Source organism: Podarcis cretensis, assembly GCF_951804945.1.
Source record: "Podarcis cretensis genome assembly, chromosome: 13".
NCBI lineage: Eukaryota > Metazoa > Chordata > Lepidosauria > Squamata > Lacertidae > Podarcis > Podarcis cretensis.
Window position 1 is genome coordinate 38,206,271 of NC_137182.1, and position 10,760 is coordinate 38,217,030.

The 10,760-nt window shown below is 48.7% G+C and overlaps 1 protein-coding gene across 2 annotated transcripts in view; it reads left to right on the forward strand.

Moving 5' to 3' along the window:
* The window catches only part of KCNJ14 (potassium inwardly rectifying channel subfamily J member 14), a 29,736-nt gene extending 27,728 nt beyond the window's left edge, over window positions 1-2,008 (forward strand). For both annotated transcript variants that reach the window (XM_079950410.1, XM_079950411.1), the window contains exon 3: window positions 1,167-2,008. In XM_079950410.1, the coding sequence (XP_079806536.1) occupies window positions 1,167-1,718 (552 nt within the window). In that variant the 3' untranslated portion in view covers window positions 1,719-2,008. The remainder of the gene's footprint in view (window positions 1-1,166) is intronic.
* Window positions 2,009-10,760: the final 8,752 nt, after the last annotated feature.

Below are 10,760 nucleotides of genomic sequence, written 5' to 3' on the forward strand. Positions count from 1 at the left end.
CACTATCGGAGCAAGGCAGGAGTTGGGTGGCAGCAAGATGGTTTTTGGAAGTCCTTTGAATGATTCTTCTGGGATGATTAAACCAGAAGGTGGGAAATGGATGAGTAGATAAAAGGCAACAAAGCTGTATGAAGAACTTTAGATAGAGAAGGACAGAAGTTTGTGGGAGGTAGGTGAACAGATGTGGAGAATATTCTTCAGACTGTTGCTAGAAAGAGGATGTTGTAGCTGCTCTTGGTACTCAAACAGCTTGGCTCCCGAACACCGCAAACCCGGAAGTGAGTGCTCCGGTCTGCGAACGTTTTTCGGAAGCTGAATGTCCGAAGCAGCTTACGCAGCTTCTGATTGAGTGCAGGAAGCTCCTGCAGCCAACTGGAAACTGTGCATTGGCTTTTGAACCATTTCAGGAGTCGAACAGACTCCTGGAACGGATTAAGTTTGAGAACCAAGGTGCCACTGTATTTGTATAAGGCAGCAACTCCCAATTGGTGGCCACCCACCAAGGGGATCCAGGGCACCATTCACATACCATAGAGATATCAAAATGTTCAAAAGTAGGGAGTCCATGGCTTGTCTTTTGAAAAACAAGTACTTAGCTCATTGGTATTATGGGATGGAAGGCAAGACAGATAAATAGATGAATGAGTCTGAGGTAAGAGAGGGGAAACTGTGAAGGGACTGGAAGGAAAGATAGACACGAGGGTGGTGCTTCTCGAAGGGACAGGAGGCCAGTTGACATATGCAAGCAGGCTGCTTATTTCCTCTACATCCTGTAGCAGAATCCTTTGTAGGAATTGTGTTTTAGAAAAAGGTGGTCTTCAGTGGCCAGCAGCCATTTCAGCAACTGCAGTAGCAGTTTTCCCAATCAACCCTGGAAATGGCTGCTGGTCATAGGAGCCTACTCCTAGGGGCCAAGGAGTCTTCAGCCTCTAATATTTGGGAGGGCAGGCCCTCCCAAAATTGATGGGCATTGCCATTCAAATGGTGTGTGCGCGCCGTATCATGTGATCAGTTATGTGGGGCAGGGCTTACCTGGAGGCCCTCCCCTTAATTTTATTCCACTTGGCACCCCTGCTGCTGGGCACTGTGAGTCATACCGCAAATACACATTTATCAAGTCCTGTTCCATACATAATGCCCTCCTTCCTTTGCCTTCTCTCCCGCAGCCTCGTGTGACCCCCGAAGGCGAGTACATCCCTCTGGACCACAACGATGTCAACGTGGGTTTCGACAGCGGCACCGACCGCATTTTCCTGGTGTCGCCTGTGACGATTGTGCACGAGATCGACTCCGAAAGCCCCCTCTACGAGTACGGCCCTGCAGACCTGGCCGAGGCGGACTTTGAACTGGTGGTCATCCTGGAAGGCATGGTGGAAGCCACGGCAATGACCACTCAGTGCCGCAGTTCCTACCTGCCCGGCGAGCTGCGCTGGGGACACCGCTTTGAGCCTGTGCTCTTTGAACGGCGCGGCCACTATGAGGTTGACTACCAGCACTTCCATCGTACCTACGAGGTGCCCGGAACCCCAACGTGCAGCGCCAAGGAGCTGAGCCATCGCAAATACAGGGCACCCCCTGCAGGAGCCACCGCTGCTCGCGCCTCCTTCTGCTACGAGAACGAGGTGGCGCTCAGCTGCTGCCGTGAGGAAGAGGAGGAAGAGGAAAGGCAGGGAAGCCGGAGGGTGAGCCTAGAGAATGAGGCAGCCGCCACCACGTGACGCCACCAGTGTCCTTAGACTGAGGAGGGCCGAGGGGAGGTGGGGAGAAAAGCAGCTGTTGTAGCACCAACACCGCCTCTTCACACAGCAAAAGGATAACACATTCATGCTTCACCATTCCTGGCCCCCCAAAAAGCACATCTAGCAAGGTCTGGGCTTTCTAGAACAGGCTGTGGTGTCTGCGTCTCTTAACTGTTGGGAGAAAGAAATGCCATTTTCTGACATTTTAGCCCTTGGACAAACAGAGTTTCCCCGTGATAGTTGGAACTGCTGAAGGAGGTTAAAGAGGTTATTGAGTGTGGCAGGAATCAAAGTTAAACACAGCTGGTAAACTTCACAGGAGGAGCAGTACTCTCCTCATGTTCATAAAATTATGAATGTGGATGTGGGAGCTAGCTAAAAGGGTTTATCATACGGAGTTCCAAGGACTTACAAGGGGCCTACTCAATGTTGCTCAAATGAAGACCTGCCCCTTGTGGATTTGAGCCATGGATGTCTAATCTATCAGGCTCTATGATATATAGAGGGAAGAAGGGTTCATAGAGCTCTGGAGGCGACTTTTCAGGGGATCTGCTGGAAGGTATCTGGCCTTCTAGGATCTATGAAAATGCAGGAGGGCGGCTTGTTTCAGAAATGTGTGTTTCTTTTCAGATCGAATGGCCAGAAATCACACACCTACAGGGTGCAAAATTACACGTGGTCTTAGCACCCCTAAAATTGGTTTGCCAAGCCCAAATCAGTAGATCCTATCTAAAATTCCAGCAGAAGTAACTGGAAGTTTTCATGTGTGCGCATTTAAAAAAGAAAGAGTAACTGGCAAGTATATTATGGGCTGGCAATATTTCAAATAAGTCTTTCTTTAGAAGGAGACAGTTAAGGAGCATAAAATGTAACCACACCACAAAAACAAGGGTTGTCATTAAAAAGAAAAACTGAAATCCTACCTCTAATGGTCCCATGTGTTGTTGTTTTAAGTCCTGTAGCAGAAGCAAGGGAAAGAAATGGAAAGAAATGCCCCCTAAAACAAATAATGCAAGTATGGTCGCTGCCACCACCATCCCATTAAATATTTGGGGAAAGGCCAAAATATGGGTGTGACTGTTATATCCCAAGTTTCTTTCTCTTTCTCTCTCTCTCTCTCTCTCTCTCTCTCTCACACACACACACACAAACACACACACACACACTTGCTTTAAAGTCAAATGTATGGAATTTACCTTACTCAATAAATAAAAAAAGGGACGCGGGTGGCGCTGTGGGTTAAACCACAGAGCCTAGGACTTGCCGATCAGAAGGTCAGTGGTTCGAATCCCTGCAACGGGGTGAGCTTCCGTTGCTCGGTCCCTGCTCCTGCCCACCTAGCAGTTTGAAAGCACATCAAAGTGCAAGTAGATAAATAGGTACCGCTCTGGTGGGAAGGTAAACGGCGTTTCCATGCGCTGCTCTGGTTCGCCAAAAGCGGCTTAATCATACTGGCCACATGACCCGGAAGCTGTACGCCGGCTCCCTCGGCCAGTAAAGCGAGATGAGCATGCAACCCCAGAGTCGGTCACGACTGGACCTAATGGTCAGGGGTCCCTTTACCTTTTATAAATAAAAAAGAAGGCAGGAAAGGAAGAAACACCCGTGGAGATGGGGAGCCACGATTGCTGCACCCTGACCATACCACCACACGCCATGCTAGCAATAGCTATGACTGAAGGCGAAGCTGCCTTTTATCAGGCCATACTATTTGCCTAGTAATGTCTACTCTGACGGCAGCAGTTCTCCAGGATCGTAGGGGAGAAGCCTTCCTGTTATATGCTACAGGACCTTCTGTATACAATGCATGTGCTCTCCCACTGACCTATGACCCCTTCCTGAAATGCTGCCCCCTTCCCATTGATATACCAGTACTTTCATTCATTCCAATGAAGCACAAGAGAACCTGACTGAGGACTGTGGCCCAGGCGTCAGATCTGTCTGTCTCCCACTTTGCTGGCCACTTCTTGGAGAGTGGGGATATAATCCCAGCACCAGATACAAGATCCCTATCTTAACCTCTGCTTCGAACCCGGAGCAGGAGACATCTCAGAGCCGTACGAGTGATCCCACTATAAACAGCTGCTGTCCAAGCCGGTTGGGTGACAGCAGCGTAGGCTGAAGGTCAGATCGGTGAGAGCTCAGATTGGATTCGCAGCTGGGAGCTCAGATTAATATGACACAGTTCCATCGCTAATCCTGACTGCTTTGCGCCAGCACTGGTAGAGGGGGGGCGCATTGGGGTCTGCGCCCTCTGCACGCCTGACACTTTCTGCTCCTCTGCCCTGTCCCATCACCCCGTGCCTCTTAGGTGCTGGCACCCACTCTTCACACTGGCACGGCAGAGGTGATGGGATGTCAGGAAATCCTCACCGGCCACCGTGGAGCAGGTGACAAGATCAAGTGGAAAGGCATTCTCCTTGAGCCAAAAATAACCTCTCATGAGTCCCTAATCTCCAAGCCTAGGGCATATATCAGACTGGGATGTGAAAGTCGCCAGAGGTTGGGACAGAGGTCAACCACAAGCTCTTATCTTAGGACAGCCAATGGGTGACCTGAAATCTATGCGGGGCTACTCCTATATTACCAACGCCCTTCGCTCTCCCTTATCATCACAACAACCTTGTGAGGCGGGTTAAACTCCATAAGCTTCGTGACTGAGTGTGGGGATATGAAAATGGGTCTCCTGGGTCCTAGTCTGAACTAATTCTAGTATATGAAGTTTTCAGACTCTTATTTCAACCCCACACATGCCCAATAATATTTCAAGGGAGGCCTGTATAACTTCGTTTCATAAACAGGGAACCTGAGTGAAGAGCAACGAACCAGTTGCAGCAGGTGAATCACAGAAACCGAACACAAGTCTTCCTTCTGCTACTTTTGTTTTCTTGGCATGGCTCCGGTGCCTCTAACAGCTGCCAAATGGGCAGAAATTCAACAGTTAAAGCATTCCCCAGTATGGAGATGCTGGGGAGGGAGAGGTGTGACAAGCGAATATTCTAGTCCCTCTGCCCCTAGCTGGGAAAAGGAGATGCTTCAACCTTCTCTTGCTCAAGCTGCTGCCACCCTCCCCAAACCTGCTCTGCAGCCAATGCACACTTTGCATCCACGTTAGGCCAGTTTGGCTCCAACAGTCAAGAAAGCAGTTTCTATATGTGCTGAACAGCAAAGTGAGGGGCAGATGGAGCTCCTCAACCTGGGAAGAAAGCCCATCTAGGAGAAGTCCTAACCGCCACCGCCTTGAGGAATATCTGAAGGAAAAGAAAAGCCTAAGGAGAGGGATCAGCAAACTTTTTCAGCCGTGGGCCGGTCCGCCGTCCCTCAGACCATGTGGTGGGCCAGACTATATTTTTGGGGAGGAAATGAATGAATTCCTATGCCCCACAAATAGCCCAGAGATGCTTTTTAAATAAACATACCCATTCTACTCATGTAAAAACACCAGGCAGGCCCCACAAATAGCCCAGAGATGCATTTTAAATAAAAGCACACATTCTACCATGCAAAAACACCAGGCAGGCCCCACAAATAGCCCAGAGATGCATTTTAAATAAAAGGACACATTCTACTCATGTAAAAACACGCTGATTCCCGGACCATCCGTGGGCCGGATTGAGAAGGCGATTGGACCGGATCCGGCCCGCGGGCCTTAGTTTGCCTACCCCTGGCCTAAGGAGTAAAACCAACACAAACTCAGAGTCCTTATGACAGTAGGATGGTGCTTGTTGTACGCCTCCTTTCGGCAACTCCTGCAACCAAGCTGGCACCAAATGTGTTGCTCTGCTTTCCTTTAAACCACAACAGTGAGGCCGGGGGGGGGGGCGCGTCTTGTCGTCTGTGCAGCACCGGACCTCCATACACACCACCCAACCTTGCACTGCAGGGAAGGCACTTGGGTGCTGCTAACACAGCGGTTTTGACTTCACCCCTGGAGGTCACATGTGTGAAAAGAAACATAGGTGCAAAGGCAGCTCAACTGTTGAAGAGATGGGATACATAACTGGGCAGAGGGTTGCCAGGTCTCCTGACGCTCATCAGAATCAAGAAGGGGTGGAGCCTAGGAGAAAAGGGATGGAGCCTTGAGGCACCTGGGGTACCTAGCCACCAGGCAAAATGTCTGCATCGTGGAGAGGGGAGATGGCAGAGCAAAAGGCAAAACCTCTCAAGCCAAGCAGAAAATAATTTCTCCCCTGTGTTCAGTACCTTCACTTACTCTGCAGACCCTAAAAAAAGCACTGGAACAACAGGTCAAACCCTGAGACCTAGTAACTTTAGCTATAGAGAGGCTAGTTAGTTTTTCAGCATCCCTGCTCCTCCATCAACTCCAATAGCTTTGGTGATGCCAAGCGCCTTTATTCCCCTCCCCAGACTAAGCACATTGGTGTTGTGTCACATTAATGGGCAGCTGAACCACCTCTGTCTTGCAAAGGAAGAGTCGCAAGGTAGAGAACGCCTCAGGCCCTCTATCCAAGGCACTTCCAAAACCTAAACTCAGTCCTGGGTGTCCCGGGGTGGCAAAGCTTAAGAGGCCCCCTCTTTAATTCTCTCATTCCAACTCAGCCTGAAGGTTAAAAGTACTTGTGGAAGGATTGAGCAAGAGAAGGATCAGAAATACAGATGCTCAAGAAAAAGCACAGCAAACTGTATCCCCGCCCTAAAGAATTGCTTTTGGAGGATATGTAAATACATGTGGGGCAAGGAAGAAAATTAAGGCCCGGGGGGGGGGGGAGGGTGTGGATTTGCTCCATCTCCACCCTGTGTTAGCACTAAATCCATTGCTGGTAAACTTGCTTGGCTTCCATCCAACTAATCAGCATCCACAGAGCAACTTATTAGAGACAGATGGCTCACAAATGACTCTTTGCCCTGACCTGCCAGCTGCCCCATGACACTTGAGCCTCAGCCTCAAAGAGTCAAGACTCACATACAGGATATCTCAGTCAGTCAGTTCCCCTTCAGATCTGTCAGCACCCCCATGAGAGTAACCCACAGCAGCCTGCTGATCACCTGCATTTATTCCCCATCCCTCTGTTTGGAGAAGTGTAGGGTTTAATATAATTATCTTAGCACCCCCTCTGGTGTCCGCAGCTAGAATAGCAAGATCTGCAGAATAGCAAGATCATATATATGTATGTATGGGACGCTGGTGGCGCTGTGGTCTAAACCACAGAGCCTAGGGCTTGCCGATCAGAAGGTCGGCGGTTCGAATCCCTGCGATGGGGTGATCTCCTGTTGTTCAGTCTCAGCTCCTGCCCACCTAACAGTTTGAAAGCACATCAGTAGATAAATAGGTACCGCTCTGGCGGGAAGGTAAGCGGCGTTTCCGCGCGCTGCTCTGGTTCGCCAGAAGCTGCTTAGTCATGCTGGCCACATGACCCAGAAGCTGTACGCCGGCTCCCTCGGCCAGTAAAGCGAGATGAGCGCCACAACCCCAGAGTCATTCGCAACTGGACTTAACGGTCAGGGTTCCTTTACCTTTATGTTAATATAAGAACCCTGAATGTAGCCCAGGAGCACATCAGCAGCCCATGCAGATATTTTAGCAGAGACACCACATGCTGTCAGCTGTCAGCTCCCATCAGCAGTCCAGCTGCTGCAGTTTGCACTGTCTAAACTTTCAGATCAGGCCTAAGGGCAGTCACACATAGAGCACATTGCAGAAATCCAGACTGAAGGTCACCAATCCATGGACTACATTATTAGGGATACATACCCCTATTTTCTTGTCTGCCCCGATAAATCATGGTCCCTGCATTGTTCCTACTTTTGCCCTTTAAGGATGCCTTGTTAAAACATTGGTATTGGAGTTGCTAGATCTGCCCATTCTTCAGGTTTCTGCATGTGCATGGGCAATAAGGCACCATATTGGGTACAGAGAGTGTCATTTCCCGCACAGGGAAATCACATTTTGAACCACTGATAACAGATTTTAGGGCAACTGTGTTTCTCCAACATATGTTTAACCAAAGCAGCAAACACCAAATAAGTCTCCACTCCTATGCTCACTTACTTAGTAGTAAGTCCCACTGAACTTAAGGGAATTTACTTCTGAACCTGCATGAGATTTCATTTATTATTTTTGAACAGGAATATTGGAGAACAAATCTATATACAGAGCAAAGTGTTCAACAAGAGGAAGGGCCATTGCTCAGTGGTGGGGCACCTGCTTGCATGCAGAAAGTCCCATCTTTAATCCTCAGCATCTCCAAGTAGGATTAGGAATGTCTTCTGTTTGAAACTCTGGAGTATCTCAGTCAATCAGTTTTATCTGGGTGGACCAATGATCTGACTCAGTAAAAGGCAGCTTCCTATGTTCCTATGCGGAATAATAGGAGTGTTGAGGCAGGACTCAGAGATCCTTGGTATGAAAATAGTGGTGACAACTGTGTGTATATTTTTACACATTCACATATTAGTAATGTAAATGTGCTAATTTAGAATCATGCTGTACATATATATCTCACTCTCCACCACCACCCCCATTAAGTTTTGAGAGCAAGGAAGAAGGGAGCTGGAATATGGAGAAAGACAACTCTAGCACACTTGCCTACAATGCTAACAATATTATTGAAGTTATTCACAAATCTGGGAGAGATCATATCAGAAATACATTTGTCCACGGTAAACAGGGATACTTAGTTGGGGGAGTGCATGCCCTCATACAAAAATGAACATGAAAAACCATTAGAGTTATGAGATCGTAATTATGGTGCTAGTGGTGAAATCATTTTCCAAATTATTATTTGGGAGAGAACATTGCTTCCACAAATATATTCAAACAAATTTCTCCCTCAGTGCCCAGCTATATCAGATATTATAAGATTCTATCTAGAGAGAGTAATTTTCTTGAAGAGGTGATGGAAAATTTGGCTTTTACTGTAAATCTTATGAGGACTGGCACCTGTTAAATCAGTGACACTTCAATATACAGTGAACATGTTGTAACTGAAAGCCAGATTAATGCCATCTTGAACCAGGCAGACACCATTTTGATTTTGATTTTTGTTGTTGCCATCATGCAAGTTTTAAGAGAGGAACCAAGAAAGAACAGAGAAGTGTGTAAATGGAAGATATAGACATGTGCAAGGGCTTGACCTTTAGATGTATAAACAGGAAAATGCCTAGATAGCTCTAGTGTGGAAACACCTGTATTTGCAGTTAGCGTGAGCTGTTACACCATACCAATGAGTGCTTTGCAGGTCTAGTCTGTATGTGTGAACGAAGACTGAGGTTCTAGCCTCTGATAGTTTTCTTGTTTGCTGTAACCTTTTCTACACATGTAAGAAATAAAATGTTATGTACTGAGTTGAATAGGATCCAAACTGCAGCAGTCTGATTGGTCCTAGAACAATAGGATCCAAATTGCAGCAGTCTGATTGGTCCTAGAACAATAGGATTCAGAATGCAGCAGTCTGATTGGTCCTAGAACAATGCAGCAGTATGATTGGTTGGCAGGAACCACCCAATCATGCTCCAGATATAAGTGAATCCACAACCTGATTGGCTTACAGTAGAATTCCAGAATTAGCCAATCATGTGCAGCCCATTGTGTAAATAATGTATATAAAGCAGATACTTTGAGGGGACTTTCATTCATTCCTCCTCACCACTATGAGCTGAATAAAGAGCATGAAATCACTTTGTGACTCTGAGTATATTTCATAAAACTTTGCTTCTTGGAGAATTTTCAGGTGTCACTTGTCATTGCTGGTGAGTAAAAGGGACTTGGCTGTACAATGGGCCTCAAGAGGAGTTTTCCCACATCACCAGCAACTGAGGATATTGACTTTGTGCCCATGATGCAGTGGGCTGTGTGGTCCACAAAAGCTCATGCCTAAATATGCGTGTTAGTCTTTAAGGTACAGCACGACTTTTTGTATTTTTAATATTCATAAAGAGCAGCGGCGTAGCGTGGGTTGTCAGCACCCGGGGCAAGGCAAGTAATTTGCGCCCCCTAACCCAGGGCAAGGCAAGTAATTTGTGCCCCCTAACCCAGGGCAAGGCAAGTAATTTGCGCCCCTAACCTGCCGCCGCTGCCAGCTTCTTCTTGCTGCTGCCTGGGCTGGGGTATTTACGGTCAGGTAGCCACGGCGGCGGCAGCGGGTCCATGTCAGGTGATCTGAGGCGAGTTGCCGCTGGCGCTGCTGCCCAAACGACACCGCTTGCTCAGAGGAGGAGGAGGGCAGAGAGGCGAGGAAAATGCAACATGGCCCAGCAGCAGCGGTGGGGCTGTGAGGAGGGGCTGCCTGGCGCGCCCTCCGCGGCGAGCGCTGAGAGCCGCTGCCTGCTGGACGCCTTCAGCCCGGACGCACGCACGGCTCGTCGGTTCCGCGAGACATGGGGCTCTGCTACAGCCTGCGCCCGAGGCTCTTCGGTGACTCCGGAGGCGGCGAGCGCCCCCCCCCCCCCAGATGTTGCGCCCGGTGCGGCCGGCCCCCCCTGCACCCCCATGCTACGCCACTGATAAAAAGGCCTGCTTTACCCAACTGAATTACTAGGTAAGGCTGCTGGGGTCTATGGCAACCGCCTAGGCCCCTCTTAGCAACAGCGTGTTCCCTTTCTAGTCCGCTCCGTTGGCCATGCGTCAGGCAGAGCCTTCTCTCGCTCTCTTTATTGGCTTCTTTGCACATCACTCGCCATGACTGACAATAAAGCAACGAGGGCGGGACACCAAGGGTCACTTTTGGAGTGCATAGACTTGTGGCTTATAGACTCTCAAACGGATATCGGATTTCCGGGTTTAAAACTGGAATAATATTCTTCCTACCCTCGGGCAGAAGCGAGAGTTGCCAAGAGGAAACAAACGGAGAAATCGAGGATTCTAGCATACTTGAGACTGGGCGTGTCCTCCCACGGGGGGGGGGGGGAAATGTCGTGCTCTTTTTTTTTTTTAACCTTGATCGTTGGCCGGGTGGATGTGGGTAGGGATTTTACATAAAGCCGCAGCACTGCTGCATGGAAGTCAGTGGGGCGTCGTTGCAGTTATGCAACCGAGAACTGGATTCTGGCAGGAAGGCTTAA